General features: G+C 51.3%; 1 protein-coding gene across 1 annotated transcript in view; it reads left to right on the top strand.

Annotated features, from left to right (window-relative positions):
- Positions 1 to 21652, top strand: part of IQGAP3 (IQ motif containing GTPase activating protein 3) — a 28669-nt gene extending 7017 nt beyond the window's left edge. The window contains exons 2-38 of the mRNA XM_072114923.1: positions 2826 to 2913; positions 2988 to 3144; positions 3707 to 3784; positions 3876 to 3952; positions 7886 to 7953; positions 8059 to 8172; positions 8365 to 8543; positions 10103 to 10190; positions 10269 to 10432; positions 10834 to 10921; positions 11654 to 11817; positions 11931 to 12091; positions 12364 to 12485; positions 12875 to 13038; positions 13295 to 13385; positions 13478 to 13645; positions 13721 to 13863; positions 13950 to 14120; positions 14905 to 14988; positions 15078 to 15149; positions 15229 to 15298; positions 15589 to 15797; positions 15884 to 16036; positions 16221 to 16384; positions 16470 to 16694; positions 17228 to 17368; positions 17461 to 17545; positions 17653 to 17879; positions 17952 to 18084; positions 18166 to 18268; positions 18371 to 18518; positions 18594 to 18681; positions 18765 to 18977; positions 19947 to 20113; positions 20195 to 20296; positions 20386 to 20494; positions 20604 to 21652. Coding sequence (XP_071971024.1) covers positions 2826 to 2913; positions 2988 to 3144; positions 3707 to 3784; positions 3876 to 3952; positions 7886 to 7953; positions 8059 to 8172; positions 8365 to 8543; positions 10103 to 10190; positions 10269 to 10432; positions 10834 to 10921; positions 11654 to 11817; positions 11931 to 12091; positions 12364 to 12485; positions 12875 to 13038; positions 13295 to 13385; positions 13478 to 13645; positions 13721 to 13863; positions 13950 to 14120; positions 14905 to 14988; positions 15078 to 15149; positions 15229 to 15298; positions 15589 to 15797; positions 15884 to 16036; positions 16221 to 16384; positions 16470 to 16694; positions 17228 to 17368; positions 17461 to 17545; positions 17653 to 17879; positions 17952 to 18084; positions 18166 to 18268; positions 18371 to 18518; positions 18594 to 18681; positions 18765 to 18977; positions 19947 to 20113; positions 20195 to 20296; positions 20386 to 20494; positions 20604 to 20720 — 4895 coding nt within the window. The 3' untranslated portion in view covers positions 20721 to 21652. The remainder of the gene's footprint in view (positions 1 to 2825; positions 2914 to 2987; positions 3145 to 3706; positions 3785 to 3875; positions 3953 to 7885; positions 7954 to 8058; positions 8173 to 8364; positions 8544 to 10102; positions 10191 to 10268; positions 10433 to 10833; positions 10922 to 11653; positions 11818 to 11930; positions 12092 to 12363; positions 12486 to 12874; positions 13039 to 13294; positions 13386 to 13477; positions 13646 to 13720; positions 13864 to 13949; positions 14121 to 14904; positions 14989 to 15077; positions 15150 to 15228; positions 15299 to 15588; positions 15798 to 15883; positions 16037 to 16220; positions 16385 to 16469; positions 16695 to 17227; positions 17369 to 17460; positions 17546 to 17652; positions 17880 to 17951; positions 18085 to 18165; positions 18269 to 18370; positions 18519 to 18593; positions 18682 to 18764; positions 18978 to 19946; positions 20114 to 20194; positions 20297 to 20385; positions 20495 to 20603) is intronic.
- The last annotated feature ends 4173 nt before the right edge of the window (positions 21653 to 25825 follow it).

Here is a 25825-nt window from a genome sequence, read left to right as displayed (position 1 = left end):
ACCTCCTCTCCTCTAGGTGTAGAGGATGCCCCCTGTCTATGGTGATGGTAGAACCTCCTCTCCTCTAGGTGTAGAGGATACCCCCTGTCTATGGTGATGGTAGAACCTCCTCTCCTCTAGGTGTAGAGGATGCCCCCTGTCTATGGTGATGGTAGAACTGCCTCTCCTCTAGGTGTAGAGGATGTCCCCTGTCTATGGTGATGGTAGAACTGCCTCTCCTCTAGGTGTAGAGGATGTCCCCTGTCTATGGTGATGGTAGAACCTCCTCTCCTCTAGGTGTAGAGGATACCCCTGTCTATGGTGATGGTAGAACCACTTCTCCTCTAGGTGTAGAGGATGCCCCTGTCTATGGTGATGGTAGAACCTTCTCTCCTCTAGGTGTAGAGGGTGCCTCCTGTCTATGGTGATGGTAGAGCCACCTCTCCTCTAGGAGTAGAGGATGCCCCCTGTCTATGGTGATGGTAGAACTGCCTCTCCTCTAGGTGTAGAGGATGTCCCCTGTCTATGGTGATGGTAGAACCTCCTCTCCTCTAGGTGTAGAGGATGCCCCCTGTCTATGGTGATGGTAGAACCTCCTCTCCTCTAGGTGTAGGGGATGCCCCCTGTCTATGGTGATGGTAGAGCCACCTCTCCTCTAGGTGTAGAGGATGTCCCCTGTCTATGGTGATGGTAGAACCTCCTCTCCTCTAGGTGTAGAGGATGCCCCCTGTCTATGGTGATGGTAGAACCTCCTCTCCTCTAGGTGTAGAGGATGTCCCCTGTCTATGGTGATGGTAGAACCACCTCTCCTCTAGGTGTAGAGGATGTCCCCTGTCTATGGTGATGGTAGAACCTCCTCTCCTCTAGGTGTAGAGGATGCCCCCTGTCTATGGTGATGGTAGAACCTCCTCTCCTCTAGGTGTAGGGGATGTCCCCTGTCTATGGTGATGGTAGAACCTCCTCTCCTCTAGGTGTAGAGGATGTCCCCTGTCTATGGTGATGGTAGAACCTCCTCTCCTCTAGGTGTAGGGGATGCCCCCTGTCTATGGTGATGGTAGAACCTCCTTTCCTCTAGGTGTAGAGGATGTCCCCTGTCTATGGTGATGGTAGAACCTCCTCTCCTCTAGATGTAGAGGATGCCGCCTGTCTATGGTGATGGTAGAACCTCCTCTCCTCTAGGTGTAGAGGATGCCCCTGTCTATGGTGATGGTAGAACCTCCTCTTCTCTAGGTGTAGAGGATGTCCCCTGTCTATGGTGATGGTAGCACCTCCTCTCCTCTAGGTGTAGAGGATGCCCTCTGTCTATGGTGATGGTAGAACCTCCTCCCCTCTAGGTGTAGAGGATGGCCCCTGTCTATTGTGATGGTAGAACCGCCTCTCCTCTAGGTGTAGAGGATGCCCCCTGTCTATGGTGATGGTAGAACCTCCTCTCCTCTAGGTGTAGAGGATGCCCCCTGTCTATGGTGATGGTAGAACCCTCTCTCCTCTAGGTGTAGAGGATGCCCCCTGTCTATGGTGATGGTAGAACCTCCTCTCCTATAGGTGTAGAGGATGCCACCTGTCTATGGTGATGGTAGAACCTCCTCTCCTCTATGTGTAGAGGATGTCCCCTGTCTATGGTGATGGTAGAACCTCCTCTCCTCTAGGTGTAGTGGATGCCCCCTGTCTATGGTGATGGTAGAACCTCCTCTCCTCTATGTGTAGAGGATGCCCCCTGTCTATGGTGATGGTAGAACCACCTCTCCTCTAGGTGTAGAGGATGCCTCCTGTCTATGGTGATGGTAGAACCTCCTCTCCTCTAGGTGTAGAGGATGCCCCCTGTCTGTGGTGATGGTAGAACCTCCTCTCCTCTAGGTGTAGAGGATGCCCCTGTCTATGGTGATGGTAGAACCTCCTCTCCTCTAGGTGTAGAGGATGCCCCTGTCTATGGTGATGGTAGAACCACCTCTCCTCTAGGTGTAGAGGATGTCCCCTGTCTATGGTGATGGTAGAACCTCCTCTCCTCTAGGTGTAGAGGATGTCCCCTGTCTATGGTGATGGTAGAACCTCCTCTCCTCTAGGTGTAGAGGATGCCCCCTGTCTATGGTGATGGTAGAACCACCTCTCCTCTAGGTGTAGAGGATGCCCCCTGTCTATGGTGATGGTAGAACCTCCTCTCCTCTAGGTGTAGAGGATGCCCCTTGTCTATGGTGATGGTAGAACCTCCTCTCCTCTAGGTGTAGAGGATGCCCCTGTCTATGGTGATGGTAGAACCTCCTCTCCTCTAGGTGTAGAGGATGCCCCTGTCTATGGTGATGGTAGAACCTCATCTCCTCTGGGTGTAGAGGATGCCCCCTGTCTATGGTGATGGTAGAACCTCCTCTCCTCTGGGTGTAGAGGATGCCCCCTGTCTATGGTGATGGTAGAACCTCCTCTCCTCTAGGTGTAGAGGATGCCCCCTTGTCTATGGTGATGGTAGAACCTCCTCTCCTCTAGGTGTAGAGGATGCTCCCTGTCTATGGTGATGGTAGAACCTCCTCTCCTCTAGGTGTAGAGGATGCCCCCTGTCTATGGTGATGGTAGAACCTCCTCTCCTCTAGGTGTAGAGGATACCCCCTGTCTATGGTGATGGTAGAACCTCCTCTCCTCTAGGTGTAGAGGATGCCCCCTGTCTATGGTGATGGTAGAACCTCCTCTTCTCTAGGTGTAGAGGATGCCCCCTGTCTATGGTGATGGTAGAACCTCCTCTCCTCTAGGTGTAGAGGATGCCCCCTGTCTATGGTGATGGTAGAACCTCCTCTCCTCTAGGTGTAGAGGATGTCCCCTGTCTATGGTGCTGGTTGGTTGATTCTCCCATTGTGTCTCAGATGAGCGTCTCACAGCGGATGAGATGGACGAGCAGCGGCGGCAGAATATCGCTTATCAGTATCTGTGTCACCTGGAGGAGGCCAAGCGGTGAGGAGCACTTGACTACTACTGATGGTCAGGATCTTTTTGGTTCTCTCTAGTAATTTTGACTTTCCTTACAGCTGGATGGAGTCCTGCCTGAACGAGGAGCTGCCGCCCCCTACTGAGCTGGAGGAGAGTCTGCGCAATGGCGTCATCCTGGCTAAGCTCGGCCATTTCTTTGCTCCGGAAATTGTTCCCCTAAAAAAGATCTATGACCCCGATCAGCTGCGGTACAAGGTAAGTAATCCTACACTTTACAGATTTCAAAATCTCTGCTTGCTGCCAGGAGGATTTTTCAAATTTGCATCACGAGGCTCAAAACGGACCTGATAATTCTCACAGCTGAGGGTTTGTTACTATTCTATCAGACTGACACAGTATTACAAAAGGAAGGTCAGGCAGCTGATCTACAGCTCTGCGCAGGATCATAGCCATTCAGTCACTGACTGCAAGCAGAGATCTGCAATATTTGGGTGACTGTCACGCAAAGTTTATGAAAAGTTTCAAAATTTTTTTAAACTTTTGTTGTACATGTAGAATGAACATCTCTGGGTCTGGAGGGGCCGGCACGTCCATGCAGTACGCTCTCCGCCCACTGCTGTATATGGACGCAGTGTAATACTGCATCTTGCCCTGTGGTGGCGCTGTTGTTGGGGGAAATATAACACTTACTGTGGGATGTAGCAGCAGATTACAGCTTATTACTTGGGGTTTACGCCACAGGTCTGCGGGGGTAGTATGCAGCGTGTGAACAGGCGGCTGCAGCTACTGATTAACCCTTGAATCTCCTGTGTTGCAGGCAGCTGGTCTTCATTTCCGGCACACAGACAACATCAACCACTGGCGTCGGGCAATGAGTCACATCGGTCTGCCCACGGTAAGTGATGACCTCCATCCACTTGAGGCTTGTCATGCTGGGGCTTGTAGTTCCTCACGTCCTTAGTGACGGCTCCTTTCTTTGATTTCAGCTTTTCCAGCCGGAGACGACGGACATCTATGACAAGAAGAACATGCCCCGCGTGGTGTACTGTGTGCACGCCCTCAGGTGAGGTCACGCTTCAACTGCTAATACACGGATATTCTTCTCCTTTCACATCTGACGCCGGAAGCTTCTCACTACCTCATAGCACAAAACATTTCTAAGTTACTAGATTTCCCTCTGCTTCATATATACACAGGACTCTGATAAAGGGGCTTATGTTCCAGGATTGTAGCTATGGTAAATGTCCTCACACTGCTGCGCTCTTGGCTCTCTGTATTGACCTGCTTTATGCTCAGATTGACTACTGTTGCAGCCTTTTGGTTGAGTAGTACAGCAGTCAGGCAATGGATGGGGGGTGTAGAGCAGTCCGATAAAGTGATCTAAGAGCACAGCAGTGTTAGGACACGCCCTCTGTGCATAATGTTGTTATATACAGCCATATATCACAGTTCTGCTGCTACTAACAACATACACAGAGGTTATTATTTAACATCTCTCCAGGGACAATGACGCTGTCCCCGGATACTGCAGGGTCTCAACTGCTGACCGGATCCCTTTAACTCTTTACATAGAGTTATAGTGACAATTTCTTTTTGGTCTTCACCACTCTCTCCCTGCCGCCCCGACATTACTATTACCCCAGGACTTGGAGTGATGTCAGAAGCGTGTGACTGATTACATGCTCCCTACATCACTGCAAGGTCCTTAAACACCGGAGCCTGGGGATGGGGCCAGAGAAGAAGCTGCCGTGTGTAGTGGACGGGTGGAGCAGAGCCGCGTCTGTGACAGAGTGGACGGATGCGGCAGAGCCGCCGCGTCTGTGACAGAGTGGACGGATGCGGCAGAGCCGCCGCGTCTGTGACAGAGTGGACGGATGCGGCAGAGCCGCCGCGTCTGTGACAGAGTGGACGGATGCGGCAGAGCCGCCGCGTCTGTGACAGAGTGGACGGATGCGGCAGAGCCGCCGCGTCTGTGACAGAGTGGACGGATGCGGCAGAGCCGCCGCGTCTGTGACAGAGTGGACGGATGCGGCAGAGCCGCCGCGTCTGTGACAGAGTGGACGGATGCGGCAGAGCCGCCGCGTCTGTGACAGAGTGGACGGATGCGGCAGAGCCGCCGCGTCTGTGACAGAGTGGACGGATGCGGCAGAGCCGCCGCGTCTGTGACAGAGTGGACGGATGCGGCAGAGCCGCCGCGTCTGTGACAGAGTGGACGGATGCGGCAGAGCCGCCGCGTCTGTGACAGAGTGGACGGATGCGGCAGAGCCGCCGCGTCTGTGACAGAGTGGACGGATGCGGCAGAGCCGCCGCGTCTGTGACAGAGTGGACGGATGCGGCAGAGCCGCCGCGTCTGTGACAGAGTGGACGGATGCGGCAGAGCCGCCGCGTCTGTGACAGAGTGGACGGATGCGGCAGAGCCGCCGCGTCTGTGACAGAGTGGACGGATGCGGCAGAGCCGCCGCGTCTGTGACAGAGTGGACGGATGCGGCAGAGCCGCCGCGTCTGTGACAGAGTGGACGGATGCGGCAGAGCCGCCGCGTCTGTGACAGAGTGGACGGATGCGGCAGAGCCGCCGCGTCTGTGACAGAGTGGACGGATGCGGCAGAGCCGCCGCGTCTGTGACAGAGTGGACGGATGCGGCAGAGCCGCCGCGTCTGTGACAGAGTGGACGGATGCGGCAGAGCCGCCGCGTCTGTGACAGAGTGGACGGATGCGGCAGAGCCGCCGCGTCTGTGACAGAGTGGACGGATGCGGCAGAGCCGCCGCGTCTGTGACAGAGTGGACGGATGCGGCAGAGCCGCCGCGTCTGTGACAGAGTGGACGGATGCGGCAGAGCCGCCGCGTCTGTGACAGAGTGGACGGATGCGGCAGAGCCGCCGCGTCTGTGACAGAGTGGACGGATGCGGCAGAGCCGCCGCGTCTGTGACAGAGTGGACGGATGCGGCAGAGCCGCCGCGTCTGTGACAGAGTGGACGGATGCGGCAGAGCCGCCGCGTCTGTGACAGAGTGGACGGATGCGGCAGAGCCGCCGCGTCTGTGACAGAGTGGACGGATGCGGCAGAGCCGCCGCGTCTGTGACAGAGTGGACGGATGCGGCAGAGCCGCCGCGTCTGTGACAGAGTGGACGGATGCGGCAGAGCCGCCGCGTCTGTGACAGAGTGGACGGATGCGGCAGAGCCGCCGCGTCTGTGACAGAGTGGACGGATGCGGCAGAGCCGCCGCGTCTGTGACAGAGTGGACGGATGCGGCAGAGCCGCCGCGTCTGTGACAGAGTGGACGGATGCGGCAGAGCCGCCGCGTCTGTGACAGAGTGGACGGATGCGGCAGAGCCGCCGCGTCTGTGACAGAGTGGACGGATGCGGCAGAGCCGCCGCGTCTGTGACAGAGTGGACGGATGCGGCAGAGCCGCCGCGTCTGTGACAGAGTGGACGGATGCGGCAGAGCCGCCGCGTCTGTGACAGAGTGGACGGATGCGGCAGAGCCGCCGCGTCTGTGACAGAGTGGACGGATGCGGCAGAGCCGCCGCGTCTGTGACAGAGTGGACGGATGCGGCAGAGCCGCCGCGTCTGTGACAGAGTGGACGGATGCGGCAGAGCCGCCGCGTCTGTGACAGAGTGGACGGATGCGGCAGAGCCGCCGCGTCTGTGACAGAGTGGACGGATGCGGCAGAGCCGCCGCGTCTGTGACAGAGTGGACGGATGCGGCAGAGCCGCCGCGTCTGTGACAGAGTGGACGGATGCGGCAGAGCCGCCGCGTCTGTGACAGAGTGGACGGATGCGGCAGAGCCGCCGCGTCTGTGACAGAGTGGACGGATGCGGCAGAGCCGCCGCGTCTGTGACAGAGTGGACGGATGCGGCAGAGCCGCCGCGTCTGTGACAGAGTGGACGGATGCGGCAGAGCCGCCGCGTCTGTGACAGAGTGGACGGATGCGGCAGAGCCGCCGCGTCTGTGACAGAGTGGACGGATGCGGCAGAGCCGCCGCGTCTGTGACAGAGTGGACGGATGCGGCAGAGCCGCCGCGTCTGTGACAGAGTGGACGGATGCGGCAGAGCCGCCGCGTCTGTGACAGAGTGGACGGATGCGGCAGAGCCGCCGCGTCTGTGACAGAGTGGACGGATGCGGCAGAGCCGCCGCGTCTGTGACAGAGTGGACGGATGCGGCAGAGCCGCCGCGTCTGTGACAGAGTGGACGGATGCGGCAGAGCCGCCGCGTCTGTGACAGAGTGGACGGATGCGGCAGAGCCGCCGCGTCTGTGACAGAGTGGACGGATGCGGCAGAGCCGCCGCGTCTGTGACAGAGTGGACGGATGCGGCAGAGCCGCCGCGTCTGTGACAGAGTGGACGGATGCGGCAGAGCCGCCGCGTCTGTGACAGAGTGGACGGATGCGGCAGAGCCGCCGCGTCTGTGACAGAGTGGACGGATGCGGCAGAGCCGCCGCGTCTGTGACAGAGTGGACGGATGCGGCAGAGCCGCCGCGTCTGTGACAGAGTGGACGGATGCGGCAGAGCCGCCGCGTCTGTGACAGAGTGGACGGATGCGGCAGAGCCGCCGCGTCTGTGACAGAGTGGACGGATGCGGCAGAGCCGCCGCGTCTGTGACAGAGTGGACGGATGCGGCAGAGCCGCCGCGTCTGTGACAGAGTGGACGGATGCGGCAGAGCCGCCGCGTCTGTGACAGAGTGGACGGATGCGGCAGAGCCGCCGCGTCTGTGACAGAGTGGACGGATGCGGCAGAGCCGCCGCGTCTGTGACAGAGTGGACGGATGCGGCAGAGCCGCCGCGTCTGTGACAGAGTGGACGGATGCGGCAGAGCCGCCGCGTCTGTGACAGAGTGGACGGATGCGGCAGAGCCGCCGCGTCTGTGACAGAGTGGACGGATGCGGCAGAGCCGCCGACAAATCTATTTTATTCGGTTTCTTTTTTTTTTTTTTCTTTAATGACTAAATCTTGGGTGCACCTTACAGGCCAAAAATGTCGATTTTTGTTTGTTTTTCCAGTTTGTACCTCTTTAAGCTGGGGCTGGCTCCTCAGATCCAAGATTTGTATGGAAAAGTAAACTTTACAGGTAAATTTACAATGTATTATCTGTGACCCCGGTCCTGGTGGTGGTGGGGGGGGGGGGGGGTGCAGGTTCTGTATCTTCTATTCATGTCCCAAATTCTCCTTCTAGAGGAAGAAATCAACAACATGAAGTGTGAGCTGGACAAGTACGGGATACAGATGCCGGCGTTCAGCAAGATCGGGGGGATCCTGGCCAACGAGATGTCTGTGGATGAGGCTGCAGGTAACACATCTTCATTGTATAGATACAGGGTCTCCAAGTTTCTGATATACTTGGTTTCTCAATTTCTGCTTGCTGTCAGTGAATTGCCAGTAAAGGTTTTGTTACAATGCATCAATCATGTATCACAAGACTGTACAGGATACATTGTAACAAACCCTCAGATAATCTAACAAAACAATCACTACGTTCTAGTGCATGCAGCCGTCATTGCCATTAATGAAGCTGTGGACAGAGGAGTGGTACAGGACACCATGGCCGCGCTCCGAAACCCCAATGCCATGCTGGTGAACCTCCAGGAGAAGCTGGCACCGGTGTATCAAGAACTCCTGCACCAAGCCAAGGCTACCAAGATGGCAAATGCCCGAAATAAGGCAAGAAGTGATTATTATCCTGTATTATACTCCAGAGCTGCACTCACTATTCTGCTGCTGGTGCAGTCACTGTGTACATACCTGATATTACTTATCCTGTACTGATCCTGAGTTACATCCTGTATTATACCCCAGAGCTGCACTCACTATTCTGCTGCTGGTGTAGTCACTGTGTACATACATGACATTACTTATCCTGTACTGATCCTGAGTTACATCCTGTATTATACCCCAGAGCTGCACTCACTATTCTGCTGCTGGTGCAGTCACTGTGTACATACATGACATTACTTATCCTGTACTGATCCTGAGTTACATCCTGTATTATACTCCAGAGCTGCACTCACTATTCTGCTGCTGGTGCAGTCACTGTGTACATACATGACATTACTTATCCTCTACTGATCCTGAGTTACATCCTGTATTATACTCCAGAGCTGCACTCACTATTCTGCTGGTGCAGTCACTGTGTACATACATGACATTACTTATCCTGTACTGATCCTGAGTTACATCCTGTATTATACTCCAGAGCTGCACTCACTATTCTGCTGCTGGTGCAGTCACTGTGTACATACATGACATTACTTATCCTCTACTGATCCTGAGTTACATCCTGTATTATACTCCAGAGCTGCACTCACTATTCTGCTGGTGCAGTCACTGTGTACATACATGACATTACTTATCCTGTACTGATCCTGAGTTACATCCTGTATTATACCCCAGAGCTGCACTCACTATTCTGCTGCTGGTGCAGTCACTGTGTACATACATGACATTACTTATCCTGTACTGATCCTGAGTTACATCCTGTATTATACCCCAGAGCTGCACTCACTATTCTGCTGCTGGTGCAGTCACTGTGTACATACATGACATTACTTATCCTGTACTGATCCTGAGTTACATCCTGTATTATATACCAGAGCTGCACTCACTATTCTGCTGTTGGTGCAGTCACTGTGTACATACATGACATTACTTATCCTGTACTGATCCTGAGTTACATCCTGTATTATACCCCAGAGCTGCACTCACTATTCTGCTGCTGGTGCAGTAACTGTGTACATACATGACATTACTTATCCTGTACTGATCCTGAGTTACATCCTGTATTATACTCTAGAGCTGCACTCACTATTCTGCTGCTGGTGCAGTCACTGTGTACATACATGACATTACTTATCCTGTACTGATCCTGAGTTACATCCTGTATTATACCCCAGAGCTGCACTCACTATTCTGCTGCTGGTGCAGTCACTGTGTACATACATGACATTACTTATCCTGTACTGATCCTGAGTTACATCCTGTATTATACCCCAGAGCTGCACTCACTATTCTGCTGATGCAGTCACTGTGTACATACATGACATTACTTATCCTGTACTGATCCTGAGTTACATCCTGTATTATACCCCAGAGCTGCACTCACTATTCTGCTGCTGGTGCAGTCACTGTGTACATACATGACATTACTTATCCTGTACTGATCCTGAGTTACATCCTGTATTATACTGCAGAGCTGCACTCACTGTTCTCCTTCTTGTCTTTAGGTGTTGCAGAATTCGGTGGACAGTCAGGATGTCTATGACCATTGTTTGACACAAGCTGAAATCCAAGGGAACATCAACAAAGTGAATGGTAATGTGACCCCTGTGATGTGACATTGTATGTGGCCGGTGACCTGTGGCGCTGTGACCTGCCTCTGTGTCTCCTCAGTGCACGCAGCTCTGGAGTACGTGGATGAAGCTCTGGAGAGGAAGGATGGGAGGAGCCTGTACTCTGCCTTACAAGACTCCGCCCTCTTACTGCGCAGACTGCAGCGGGAGAACATGGATTGGTACCTGGAGCAACTCATCAACGACCGGGAGCAGAAAGCCCTTGTGAGTCCATCATTAAGTGGCTCAGTTTTGTCTGGCGCTGCCAAGGGCTTTACTAGGAGGGGCAGCGCCCCCGTAGCAGACTTCTGAATGGGGGGCCTCCTTACTGCTTAAAAATATGTAAAAAATATATATACATATTTGTTTACTTACACATGTGAGTTACAATCACATACAGTATATACACACACCATATATACATACATACATCATATACACATAACCTATAAATACAAATACAGCATATACACACATGCATACAATACCACATACAGCTTATTCACAACCAGTACCCCAGATGCTCGGGCCCCCTCACACTATGGGCCCCATAGTGACTGCTATGGCTGCAGTCCTAAAGATCGATAGCTGAGTCTATATATTCAGAGGGAGTTTGTGTGTTTCAGGAGCTGGGATATATGGATTTGTTGGAGAAGGAGGAGCTACAAGCCGGAGTGGACGCAGCCAATCAAAACGCTCTCCATGAGCATGCCAGTAAGTGTTTGGTCTTTAAGGGAACCTATCAGTTAAACTAACCCACACTTATTAAACAAACCTTTGAAAAGTGCCGTTGTGCAACAGTACAACTATCCCTATATTGTTCCTCCCCATGCCTGTAAAGTACTACAGTCAATTTGTAAAGTTGACACATTATGCAAATAACCCTATTTGAGTCCAATCTTCGTCTTTCCTCTGAGCTGTGTCTGGCACATTTATTTATGCCCTGCCTGGTCAGCCCCACCTCTAGCTCATTCCCCCCTCCCTCTGCAATGAGAGGCTGGCTGTGTGACTCACCGAGGAGAATTCCTGAAGGAGGGGGAAACGAAGGAGCTGAGCTGAAGAGAAAGCGGGCCCCTTGTCAATCATGAAGTTGGAGACACGGTAGAGCTAGAAGAACATAAATAAGTCATTTGCATAGATGGTGAGTCGGCTTTATGAAAAGACTGCGGAACTTTACAGTTATGGAGAGGAACAATATAGGGATAGTTGTACTGCTGTATAATAGCAGTTTTAAAGGATGTGTTTAGCGCAGTTTTTCATACTGTGATGTTTAGAAATTCAATAGAAAATTATGTCTACCTCCTGCCGCCACTAGGTGGAGCTCCCTGCACACAGATTATAATCCGTTCAATGCTTGCTGTATACTGCTCCTCATCCTGGTTATAAAAGTGATTGAAATAGTCGGCCCACCATTTTACACAGTCCTGTGTGTTACCCCCCTTCTAGTGGAGCAAGCCGTCTCCCGGATCAATACCGCCATCCGAAACGGAAACGCCGCCCTGACCGTGAAGGAGCTGGCCAACCCAGATGCACAGCTGCCGGACATCTACCCCGCCGCCGCAGATCTGTACCAGCAGGAGCTCTCTGTCCTGCAGGGGCAGAGTCCTAGAGTAAGTCCAACCCTTTACTAGAGGAGGGACTTGCATGAAAGTTTATGGGAAAGGTAGGTGATGACAAATATGGCCGCTCCGTAATTTCTGTTCCTTCTCCTCTCTATAACCAGGGCTCCTTGGTGCAGGAGGAGCTGTTTGTGGCTGTGGAGATGTTGTCTGCCGTAGCCCTTGTGAACAGAGCCATAGAGGCCGGAGACCTGAATACCTTCTGGGCCGCCCTGGCGAGCTCCGCTCTGGGTCTGTCCGATGTGGACGAGGAGAACATACAGAGGCGAGTAGGATCTCCGAGCTCCATGTGTACCATATGCTGTTATTTAGGGTGTGTGCTGAAGGAATCTCCATGGCAACAGACTACAAGCTGACCCTTTGTAGTCTGATCCTATTCCCAGTCTACGTTTGTCTCATCTTCCGTTTTTTTAATACTAAACATTACAAGACTACAAAAGCTTGGTCCTGTCTGTATCCATGGAGACGCATAGAGTTGCATAGGAGCTGTATACAAGAAACGGTAGTAGACAATTATTTTTATTTTTTTCTTCCTAGATATTTTAACAAATTGTGCAAGCGCAAGCGTCGCTCTCAGGGCGGCAGCGCTTTCCTCAGCTGGAACGATCTGCAGTCGTGCGTCAATAGCATCAACCACTCCACCCAAGAAGAACATGACAGTGAGTGGAAGGACTTGTGCCTCTTAAAGGGGTGTTTTTTGATCTGTATATTCTGTATGATAGGACCTCCATATGATCTGATGGTCCTCCATGCACCCCGCCTGCTTAGCAGTAGCTATATCTCGATTAAAGGGGTTGCCCGCTTCCAAAAACAGCGCCACACCTGACCCTGGTTGGTGCTGGTATTGCAGCTAGGGTTTATAGAAGTGAATGGAGCTTAGTTGTAATACCATATTACCTATGGTCGGGAGTGGAGCTGCTTTTTAACAAAGCATTTTTTTTTTTTTTTTTTTTTAACGTTTGGACAACCCCTTTAAGAAGCAATGGATGAAACGAGACACTCCCTTTCATATTGTATACGTTTAGTGACTACTTCTCTCTTTCTCCAGAAATCCTGGCAGTCGGCCTCATCAATGAGGCTCTCGAACAGAACGACCCCCAGAAAACCTTCACCGCCCTGTTGCTGCCTGCTGCTGCCCTCACCGACGTCGCCCTCCCTACCGCCAGTCTCTATCACCAGATCCTCACCAGTGACCTGCAGCACAAAAAGAAGGTGATGTCATATCCTTAAATTTAGGTCACGAGCGGCCCCCTGCTGTGCAATGCACTGGAAAAATGTTCTCTACCACCTGCTGCCACTAGAGGGAGCTCACTGTACACAGATTCCATTGTATTAATATAGAGCTTCAAACATATGTGATATGTGAGCTCCCCCTTGTGGTGGCGACCAGTCTTACAATTCCCTTCCTATTGTTGACCTGGTTTTTACTGGGAGCTGAATTAACCCTTTAGTCTGGCACTTGTCGCAGGTGACCCGGGACGCCTCCGCAGTGCTCTGGTTGGAGGAGATACAGCAGGGAGTGTCTCAGGCGAACCAGGAAAACGTACGGGCCCGTAAAAGTGAGTAATACTGCTGACGAGGGACGTGATTAACCCTTTCAACCCCTTCGTAGCCACAAGTATACGTTTAACTCTTTCCTTCCGCCTCCTAGTGGCTTTGGGTATAGCGGCCATCAACCAGGCCATAAAGGAAGGGAAGCCCTCCCAGACCATACGGGTGCTACGTAACCCCGACGCCTTGCTGTGCGGGGTGGTGGCCGACTGCGCGGAGGGATATCAGTCTGAACTGGGGGCAATCATGAACGCAAAACGAAAGAGAGGTAAAGTAAACAATGGAGAGCGTGCAAAGCATCATGGTCCGGAATCTTGGCTAAACTCTGCTGCCCTAACCACAGGTGATGCTGCCAATTACTGGGTACGACATAAGATAAAGGATAGAGGGGACTATTTCTTCCACCTGCGCTCCTTCGAGGGGACATGGGATCCGCCTCCGGGGTTTAGTCCCAGCACCACACACCTGTCCCGCGAGGAAATCCAGGTAAGGAGGAGGGAATGTATATTTATACAAGGTTATATGTATTCCTAATATCAGATATCTGATAGTTTCAATGGTAAATCTTACAGTCCGCCATGAACAAAGTGACAAGCGGATTCAGGCGGGAGAAGCAGTGGGAGGCCAGCGCAGACATGCTGGTGAGGCTACAAGCGCGAATGAGGGGCTACCTGGTCCGCAAGAACTTCTCTGAGAGGATGCACCTACTGCACAAGCAAGTGCCCGCCGTCACCTTAATCCAGGTACCGTCTCTGTTATGTCCTAGGATCAGCGTCTAGGTCAGGAGAGGATATTAACTTACCTAACCCATACTAACTAAACATATCTACTATTATATAGCGGTACAGCTATCCCTATATTGTTCCTCCCCATACATGTAAAGTTGCACAGTCTGTTCGTAAAGTTAACTCGCCATCTATGCCAATGACCCCATGTGAGTCTGGCATATACATGTTCTTATAGCTTAGCTGTGCCTTCAGCTCATACCCACCTCTTCAGGAATGAGAGAGACTGGCTGTGTTTGACCCTTAAAGAGAGATTGGCTCCCTTGTTCCCGCGCCATGAATTCACATAGCTCAAAGGAAGGACATGCATTGGTTCTTATGCACAGATGGTTGGACTGATCGCCCTTTGTGTCCTTCCTGCGCAGCTCATTCCCCCCCTTCCTCAGTAATGAGAGCCATTCTGGCAGTGTGTTGTGGCTGAAGAGAATTCCTAAGAGAGGAGTGAGATAAAGGAGCTGATTTCTCTTCAGCGCATCGCACACAGCCAGCATCTCTCTCATTCCTGGCGGAGAAAGAAAGCATGTCCCCTGTTAATCAGGAAGCAGCTGAGATAGAAGAACCATGAATATCTATAGATGGTGATTCACCTTTAGGAAAGGACTGTGGAGCCTTTTTTTTTAGTCATGGGAAGGAACGATATATGGATAGTTGTATTGGGGTAAAATATCAGGTTGGAAAAATTTGTTTTGGTGAGTGTGGGCTAGTTTGATCTGAGTAGATAACCCTTTGGTGTGATTGGCAGGCGCACTGGCGAGGCTACAGGCAGCGACGCGCTTATCTGCAACGGCTCCGATACCTGCGCAGGAACGTGGCTGCCGTAATTAAGGTAATACTCGTGTCCTATGATGGAATTGCCCATAATCCTTTATGCTCTGGTGAGAGATTTTTCATGTTTTTATGATTTTTCTCTATCAGATCCAGTCACTGGTGAGGATGGGGCTCGCCCACAAGAAATACAGGGAGCGGCTTAGATATTTCCGGAGGAATGTACGTATGGGGGGCGGCGCCGGGTGACACGGCCGTTCCCAGTTGTGTCGTCTCACGTTGTAATCCGTTGTGTTTGCAGATTGCCAGCGTTGTGAAGATCCAGGCTTTCTTCCGAGCCAGCAAGGCCAGGGGGGACTACAGGATGCTGGGTAAAGACTGAAATATTGATGACCTGTCCTTGGGATAGGTCGTCAGTACCAGATCATTGCAGGGACTGACACTCATGATCAGATATTTAGAGACTGCAGTGACCTACAGCCTCTTTATTCCATACTGAACGCAGCGCCATACATTGCATAGTGGCTGTGCGTGGTACTGCAGCACTGTCCCATTCACCTAAATGTGGCCCAAGCTGCACCTAGGCCACAAGACTGCAGTAGTCCTCATATACTGGGAATTATTTTAGGGAAATGGTAAATTCTGCTGTCCCTTGTTACAGTTCATGCCAAAAACCCCCCTCTCAGCACCCTGCGGAAGTTCGCCCACCTACTGGAGCAAAGCGAGCGGGATTTCTGGGAGGAGAGGGAGGTGATGAAGCTGCGGGAGGAGGTGGTGAAGAAGATCCGGTCCAACCAACAGCTGGAGAATGACCTCAACATGATGGACATAAAGATCGGCCTCTTGGTGAAGAACAGGATCACCCTGCAGGTACAGAGCGCCCCCCGGGGGTCTCCAGCCCAAATATACAGAACCTGTTTGTCTCATAGCTCTGACCTGTTCCTTCTATTATCTAGGAAGTCGTTTCTCACTGTAAGAAACTCACCAGGAAAAACAAGGAGCAGCTGTCGGACCTGATGGCCATCGATAAGCAGAAGGGGTTAAAGTCTCTGAGCAAGGAGAAGCGGCAAAAGCTGGAGGCCTATCAGCACCTCTTCTACCTGTTACAGGTGAGGTCCTGGCCTGGTTATTTCTTACATAATAATCCAGATCTCTGCTTGCTTTCTGTGAACCTAACATCGAAACCCTATCCTGACCATGTACAGCTTTGCTACAGTGTATCAGACCAGGAACTATGTTTCTATTCCCTGACAGCAATCTGACCTTGATGTAAATCCTGCACTCTTTTCTTAGACAAACCCGGAGTACATGGCCAGGCTGATCTTCCAGATGCCACAGAACAAATCCACCAAGTTCATGGAGTCGGTGACCTTCACCCTCTACAACTACGCGTCTAACCGGCGGGAAGCCTACCTGCTCCTGAAGCTCTTCCGCACCGCTCTGCAGGAGGAGATCACGTGAGTTTCCCTTTAAGGACGCCTCAGGCGCTGCTAAGGGTGTCAGGGGCGTTCACTGATGTAATTTGCCCCCTCTCCCTCGTAGCTCCAAAGTGGACCGGATACAGGACATCATCACCGGGAACCCTACAGTGGTCCGCTTACTGGTCAGCTTCTACCGCAGCGCCCGCGGACAGAACGCCTTACGTCAGATCCTGGGGAACGTGGTGAAGGAGGTTCTGCAGGACAAAACCATCAATATCCGCATCAACCCTGTAGAAATCTATAAGAGCTGGGTGAATCAAGTGGAGTCACAGACCGGAAAGAAGAGGTACAATGAATGTTTCTTTAAGGGAACCTGTCACCAGGGACCTCATTTTCACTAAAGACGGGTTACAGAAGCCCATGACACCTGCAGTGCAAAAATGCCTCTTTTTGCCTTTTATAGGTTTTTGCATTACAATATAATTGTGTGTTATAACTTACCTTGCACCCTGACAAAATCCACTGTGTAGTCCCAGGGGTTGAGCTTTGCTTTGGATGCATTTCAAATAACAACATGTGACTTTTCTGTTACTCACTCCTCACTTCTCAGCCCCCACCTATGTGCCCCTGTACAGCTCCTCCCTCCCCCACTGATGTCAGCTGACCAGGCTGTGTGCTCTGTGAAGTAAAAGGTTGGAGGAGCTGTACAGGAGCACAAAGGTGGGGGCCGAGAGCTGAGCAGTCTGCAGCAGAGACAAGTCACATGTTTTTTTTAAATGCATCCAAACCAAAGCCCAACCCCTGGGACTACATGGTGGATTCTGTCAGGGTGCAAGGCAAAAACAGGTCTTAAGGGTGGCGTGTCCTTCTGTCCCGCAGCACTCTCCCATATGACGTCACTCCGGAGCAGGCGCTCACCCACCCCGAGGTTCAGAGGAGGCTGGACATCTCTATCCGGAACCTCATTGCCGTGACAGACAAGTTCTTCTCCACCATCTTCGCCAACGTTGACCAGATACCGTAAGGACCGAGAGCACAAACGGAACCATTGAGGTTCATCTTGCAGAATTATTGTTAATTTTTTTTTATTTTTTTTTTTTAATTTTCTTAAGGTACGGCATGCGTTATATCGGTAAAGTGCTGAAAAATTCCCTCGGTGACAAATTTCCTCGGGCCAGAGAGGAGGACATTTATAAGGTGAGCGTGTAGGCTGTGCGTTGCGTCTCCTCTCCTGATCCTGGATCTGTGGCCCTTTATGGAAATTGTCCCTAATATCGGTCTCTTCCTTCGTTTCACATGATCAGATAGTGGGGAACCTGCTCTACTACCGCTTCATGAACCCGGCCGTGGTGGCTCCTGACGCCTTCGACATAGTAGACATGTCAGCGGGGGGGACCATTCATCCGGATCAGAGGCGGACATTGGGCTCCATTGCGAAGGTCCTGCAGCACGCGGCCGCCAATAAGCTGTTTGAGGATTCCCATCTGGGACTGGTCAACCAGTACCTGGCAGAGACGCACTGGAAGTTCAGGTGAGTCCTGTTTGATGTCCTGCTCAGCGTTATACATGGACTTCAGACTAAAGGAAAGTCTCTGCCCTATAGGAAGTTTATCCTCACGGCTTGTAAGGTCCCAGAGCCGGAGGAGCGGTTCAGCGTAGACGAGTACTCGGAGATGGTCAACACCACTAAACCGGTCATATACATCACGGTGGGGGAGCTGATAGACACACACAAGGTGAGGGATCGGACATGTGGAGGTGATAGGTGCCATCATCTGATCTCTGCTTTAAGGTGACCGCTCCTGTATTATTTCTAGTTATTGTTAGAGCATCAGGATGCCATCGCCCCGGAGCACAAGGATCCACTCCATGAACTCCTCGAGGACCTGGGGGAGCTTCCTACGGTGCAGTCCCTGATCGGTACGTAAGATCGGATCTAAGAACATGGTGCAGGATCCATCTCTGTATAGCAATGGCTTCCTTGTGTAATGTATCCTCTGCATCTACATCTCTGCTCCTCAGGAGAAAGCACCTCCAACCTTCATGACGCGGCCTCAGAACAAGCGCTGGCCCAGCTCCGCAAGATGGAGATGTCTCTGACCCTCACAAACAAGTTTGATCTGCTCGGGACTAACCCAGAAGAGATGGACACACACAGCTTACTGCTCAGGTAAGTCCTCAGGAGGTGCCACCAGGCTGGAGCGCCTCACACAGGTTACAAACGTCTCTCTGTTCTTCTATCCAGCACCAAGCACATGTTGGTGGACATCATCCAATCCCAACCTGGAGACACCCTCGCCCAGATACTGAACACCTCCGCCTCCGCTCAGCAGGTAGGTACAGTAAGTATGCTATACACTGGGGTGAACCTGGAGATGTCACATAATGGAGGAGGTCATTGACTGTTTCTGCGCAGGAAGCGTCTCACTATCATCTAATGCACCAACGAGTCCTACAAGACGCCAAGACCCCCGAGAAGATGAAGCGTCACCGATCCCTCCTGGGCAACAGCAAACTATCCATAGAGGATAAGAAACGCAAGGTGATAAGGAACCTGCGCAAACTGGAGAGTCTGGGCCTGGTGTCCTCTCATAACCAGTACCAGGAAATCATCAACATGATCGCCAAGGTATTAGCTGTATTATACCCCAGAGCTGCACTCACTATTCTGCTGCTGGTGCAGTCACTGTGTACATACATGACATTACTTATCCTGTACTGATCCTGAGTTACATCCTGTATTATACCCCAGAGCTGCACTCACTATTCTGCTGCTGGTGCAGTCACTGTGTACCTACATGACATTACTTATCTTGTACTGATCCTGAGTTACATCCTGTATTATACTCCAGAGCTGCACTCACTATTCTGCTGCTGGTGCAGTCACTGTGTACATACATGACATTACTTATCCTGTACTGATCCTGAGTTACATCCTGTATTATACTCCAGAGCTGCACTCACTATTCTGCTGCTGGTGCAGTCACTGTGTACATACATGACATTACTTATCCTGTACTGATCCTGAGTTACATCCTGTATTATACTCCAGAGCTGCACTCACTATTCTGCTGCTGGTGCAGTCACTGTGTACATACATGACATTACTTATCCTGTACTGATCCTGAGTTACATCCTGTATTATACCCCAGAGCTGCACTCACTATTCTGCTGCTGGTGCAGTCACTGTGTACATACATGACATTACTTATCCTGTACTGATCCTGAGTTACATCCTGTATTATACCCCAGAGCTGCACTCACTATTCTGCTGCTGGTGCAGTCACTGTGTACATACATGACATTACTTATCCTGTACTGATCCTGAGTTACATCCTGTATTATACCCCAGAGCTGCACTCACTATTCTGCTGCTGGTGCAGTCACTGTGTACATACATGACATTACTTATCCTGTACTGATCCTGAGTTATATCCTGTATTATACTCCAGAGCTGCACTCACTATTCTGCTGCTGGTGCAGTCACTGTGTACATACATGACATTACTTATCCTGTACTGATCCTGAGTTACATCCTGTATTATACTGCAGAGCTGCACTCACTATTCTGCTCTCCATATTCTTATCCTTACCCCAGGACATACGTAACCAGCGGAGGTATCGGCAGCACAGGAAGGTGGAGTTGCTGAAGTTACGTCAGACCACGCAGAGGCTGCACTGTAAGACGTCCTTCCACGAGGAGCAGATCGATTTCTACAACCAGTACATCAAGACCTGCCTGGACAACCTCACTGCCAACCAGAAGTATGGCGCCCCCTAGTCTCTGTACATCGCCCCACAACTGACATTCGTCTGCGTCTGATTGTTCTTGTGTTTTCTCCCAAGACCCACAGGCAAAAATAAGAAGCAGAACTCCCTGCACTACACGGCGAGCAGACTCCACGAGAAGGGCGTCCTGCTGGAGATCGAGGACCTCCCGTTCAGCCAGTCAGTACTCCTCCACCAACCACAGGGGGCGCCAGCGCTCAGCCTGTCCATAAGAACCCTATGGGAAACCCTGATCTTTTGTCTTCCAGATTCCGGAACGTCATCTTCGACATCACCCCCAGCGAGGAACCCGGGAAGTTCCAAGTCAAGACCAAGTTTTTGGGAGTCGATATGGAAAAATTCCAGCTAAATTATCAGGTCAGAGGCCGGGGGGGAAAGTTTAGGGACTCTGTGTGGTGCTGATGTGGTAGAACTAGAGGGGGAACATATATAGTAACCTTTGACCCTATGTGACCTCTACCCCCAGGACCTCCTCCAGCTGCAGTACGAGGGGGTGGCCGTCATGAAGATGTTTGATAAAGCCAAGATCAACGTGAACCTCCTCATCTTCCTGCTCAACAAGAAGTTCTTCCGCAAGACCTGAGCCCCCCCCAGCACTACACCTCCGCTTGCTATGACAACCGCCCTCTAGTGGGCGAAAGGGAACCTGCACATTAATCACGAGCGCTTCCTAATGATCCGCGCTGCTCTATGTTTCCAGAAATGTTACGACCCGCGGCGCCTCACCGAGGCCAAAACGAACAAATCATCTCATCGACTGATCTACACGACCATGATGTGTGCAATATTGTGACCTCACTACACGCCTGCAGGGAGCTAGCAATGTAATATTTACCTTTAAGTAGGGGATTTGCAGCTCCCACCTCTACAGAGATGTTATGATAAATTAAATAACATGTATTATTATGGAGCGTAAGATTGACACAACAGATTTTGGGGGGGGGGGACCTTATAAAGGGCTACCCTCATTAATAACGAATATCAAATTTTGTATCAACATTGCTTGAAACTCGTATATGAATGTAGTGGAGATGTATGACTAATGCTACATTCAGTATATCCTATTGCTCTAGTAGATGGTAGGAGGAATGTGTGCACTACAACTCCCAGCATTACTCTACATAGTGGCCGGTTAGGATTCCCTGTATCGGGCAGAACACAAGATACCCGATTATAGTGGGGACAATCCATTGGAAGATTCCGGTAAGAAGTGTAACTGACAACAGGACCGTTGTCAGCTCCGCCCCCCTATATAATGGTTAATCAGAATACAGTAAATTATTGGCTCAGACTTTTCTGTACATTTCCTGTCATGTCACAATGTAAATGTTTGTATATGTCCATGTCTGCTGCCCCTTACCCCAATATATTTATACCGCAGACTCCCTGTTACCCCGTTGTGTTACTATTATGCCTTACTATATGCTGCCACTCGTGTGTATGAGAAATCACAGAACCTCCCGTGTTACCTTGGTTTTTCTATCACTGATTTTAATAAAGCTCAAGTTTTCATTACTGATGTCGTCATAGTTACTACATAATATATCCGTTATTATACCCCAGAGCTGCACTCACTATTCTGCTGCTGGTGCAGTCACTGTGTACACACATGACATTACTTATCCTGTACTGATCCTGAGTTACATCCTGTATTATACTCCAGAGCTGCACTCACTATTCTGCCGCTGGTGCAGTCACTGTGTACATACATGACATTACTTATCCTGTACTGATCCTGAGTGACATCCTCTATTATACCCCAGAGCTGCACTCACTATTCTGCTGCTGGTGCAGTCACTGTGTACATACATGACATTACTTATCCTGTACTGATCCTGAGTTACATCCTGTATTATACTCCAGAGCTGCACTCACTATTCTGCTGGTGCAGTCACTGTGTACATACATGACATTACTTATCCTGAGTGACATCCTGTATTATACCCCAGAGCTGCACTCACTATTCTGCTGCTGGTGCAGTCACTGTGTACATACATGACATTACTTATCCTGTACTGATCCCGATTTACATCCTGTATTATACCCCAGAGCTGCACTCACTATTCTGCTGCTGGTGCAGTCACTGTGTACATACATGACATTACTTATCATGTACTGACCCTGAGTTACATCCTGTATTATTCTCCAGAGCTGCACTCACTATTCTGCTGCTGGTGCAGTCACTGTGTACATACATGACATTACTTATCCTGTACTGATCCTGAGTTACATCCTGTATTATACCCCAGAGCTGTACTCACTATTCTGCTGCTGGTGCAGTCACTGTGTATATACATGACATTACTTATCCTGTACTGATCCTGAGTTACATCCTGTATTATACTCCAGAGCTGCTCTCACTATTCTGCTGCTGGTGCAGTCACTGTGTATATACATGACATTACTTATCCTGTACTGATCCTGAGTTACATCCTGTATTATACCCCAGAGCTGCACTCACTATTCTGCTGCTGGTGCAGTCACTGTGTACATACATGACATTACTTATCCTGTACTGATCCTGAGTTACATCCTGTATTATACTCCAGAGCTGCACTCACTATTCTGCTGCTGGTGCAGTCACTGTGCACATACATGACATTACTTATCCTGTACTGATCCTGAGTTACATCCTGTATTATACTCCAGAGCTGCACTCACTATTCTGCTGCTGGTGCAGTCACTGTGTGCATACATGACATTACTTATCCTGTACTGATCCTGAGTTACATCCTGTATTATACTCCAGAGCTGCACTCACTATTCTGCTGCTGGTGCAGTCACTGTGTACATACATGACATTACTTATCCTGTACTGATCCTGAGTTACATCCTGTATTATACCCCAGAGCTGCACTCACTATTCTGCTGCTGGTGCAGTCACTGTGTACATACATGACATTCAAGATAAAACATATAGGATTTTATCTAATTATCAAACAATCAGAGCGAAAGTTAGAAATCGTTGAATATTGTAAAGTCCATCAACATAAAATCAGTGTAAAAAAAATGGAATTTAATATTTTCTTATATTTTTATGTGCTATGTCTTGTTCTATGCAGTTGAGCAGTCGGCTTCTCCTCGTGGGGTCTGGGCCAGGATCGGCGCAGTGGTTAGGGGTGTCCTGGCACTCGCCCGCACACACGTTTTGCCTATTCATGGTTATAACACAGAGTCATTGTTGGTGCAGGGCAGAGACTGCGGCCCTATTGATAACCCCGCTGTGTACACAGCCGCTTCCTCCACCACGAGCTATAAATGGACTTTGGTCTTTAAGACACGGATCGAAACAAACTTTTTTTCTTCTTTCCATTCCAAAAAAACTCCTACTGTGCTATAAAGGCTAAAAATATCCGGGAGCTATAAATAGCCGGCAGTCTAGACGAGGCTCCCGCCTCACTTCCTACTAGTTATGGATGATGTCCCGGCCTGCAAGATATTCATCCACCACATGGGGGAGAAAAAGTCCAGAAAATACAGGAAGAAAGGGCAAGATTAATGTACAACTAGAATTATACACATGAGACAGTATCAAATCTGTGACTACACCCCCCATACACAGCGAGCTGCCATGTCCTGTGTGTCCTGACACCTTTCTATCATAGCCAGCAGTGGTCAGGGGTCAGCATGGGCGCTCTGATCGCTCTGTGACTACACCCCCCATACACAGCGAGCTGCCATGTCCTGTGTGTCCTGACACCTTTCTATCATAGCCAGCAGTGGTCAGGGGTCAGCATGGGCGCTCTGACCCCTCTGTGACTACACCCCCCCATATACAGCGAGCTGCCATATCCTGTGTGTCCTGACACCTTTCTATCATAGCCAGCAGTGGTCAGGGGTCAGCATGGGAGCTCTGACCCCTCTGTGACTACACCCCCATACACAGCGAGCTGCCATGTCCTGTGTGTCCTGACACCTTTCTATCATAGCCAGCAGTGGTGAGGGGTCAGCATGGGTGCTCTGACCCCTCTGTGACTACACCCCCCCATACACAGGGAGCTGCCATGTCCTGTGTGTCCTGACACCTTTCTATCATAGCCAGCAGTGGTCAGGGGTCAGCATGGGCGCTCTGACCCCTCTGTGACTACACCCCCCCATACACAGTGAGCTGCCATGTCCTGTGTCTCCTGACACCTTTCTATCATAGCCAGCAGTGGTCAGGGGTCAGCATGGGCGCTCTGACCCCTCTGTGACTACACCCCCCATACACAGCGAGCTGCCATGTCCTGTGTGTCCTGACACCTTTCTATCATAGCCAGCAGTGGTCAGGGGGCAGCATGGGTGCTCTGACCCCTCTGTGACTATACCCCCCATACACAGCGAGCTGCCATGTCCTGTGTGTCCTGACACCTTTCTATCATAGCCAGCAGTGGTCAGGGGTCAGCATGGGCGCTCTGACCTCTCTGTGACTACACCCCCCATACACAGGGAGCTGCCATGTCCTGTGTGTCCTGACATCTTTCTATCATAGCCAGCAGTGGTCAGGGGTCAGCATGGGTGCTCTGACCCCTCTGTGACTACACCCTCCATACACAGCGGGCTGCCATGTCCTGTGTGTCCTGACACCTTTCTATCATAGCCAGCAGTGGTCAGGGGTCAGCATGGGCGCTCTGACCCCCTGTGACTACACCCCCCATACACAGCGAGCTGCCATGTCCTGTGTGTCCTGACACCTTTCTATCATAGCCAGCAGTGGTCAGGGGTCAGCATGGGCGCTCTGACCTCTCTGTGACTACACCCCCCATACACAGCGAGCTGCCATGTCCTGTGTGTCCTGACACCTTTCTATCATAGCCAGCAGTGGTCAGGGGTCAGCATGGGCGCTCTGACCTCTCTGTGACTACACCCCCCATACACAGCGAGCTGCCATGTCCTGTGTGTCCTGACACCTTTCTATCATAGCCAGCAGTGGTCAGGGGTCAGCATGGGCGCTCTGACCCCTCTGTGACTACACCCCCCATACACAGCGAGCTGCCATGTCCTGTGTCCTGACACCTTTCTATCATAGCCAGCAGTGGTCAGGGGTCAGCATGGGCGCTCTGACCTCTCTGTGACTACACCCCCATACACAGCGAGCTGCCATGTCCTGTGTGTCCTGACACCTTTCTATCATAGCCAGCAGTGGTCAGGGGTCAGCATGGGCGCTCTGACCCCCTGTGACTACACCCCCCATACACAGCGAGCTGCCATGTCCTGTGTGTCCTGATACCTTTCTATCATAGCCAGCAGTGGTCAGGGGTCAGCATGGGCGCTCTGACCCCCTGTGACTACACCCCCCATACACAGCGAGCTGCCATGTCCTGTGTCCTGACACCTTTCTATCATAGCCAGCAGTGGTCAGGGGGCAGCATGGGTGCTCTGACCCCTCTGTGACTACAGCCTCCATACACAGCGAGCTGCCATGTCCTGTGTGTCCTGACACCTTTCTATCATAGCCAGCAGTGGTCAGGGGGCAGCATGGGTGCTCTGACCCCTCTGTGACTATACCCCCCATACACAGCGAGCTGCCATGTCCTGTGTGTCCTGACATCTTTCTATCATAGCCAGCAGTGGTCAGGGGTCAGCATGGGTGCTCTGACCCCTCTGTGACTACACCCTCCATACACAGCGGGCTGCCATGTCCTGTGTGTCCTGACACCTTTCTATCATAGCCAGCAGTGGTCAGGGGTCAGCATGGGCGCTCTGACC

Source organism: Engystomops pustulosus, chromosome 7 (genome assembly GCF_040894005.1).
Source record: "Engystomops pustulosus chromosome 7, aEngPut4.maternal, whole genome shotgun sequence".
Classification (NCBI taxonomy): Eukaryota; Metazoa; Chordata; class Amphibia; order Anura; family Leptodactylidae; genus Engystomops; species Engystomops pustulosus.
Note: the sequence above shows the minus strand (reverse complement) of the source record. Positions and strands in the feature narration are given on the sequence as shown.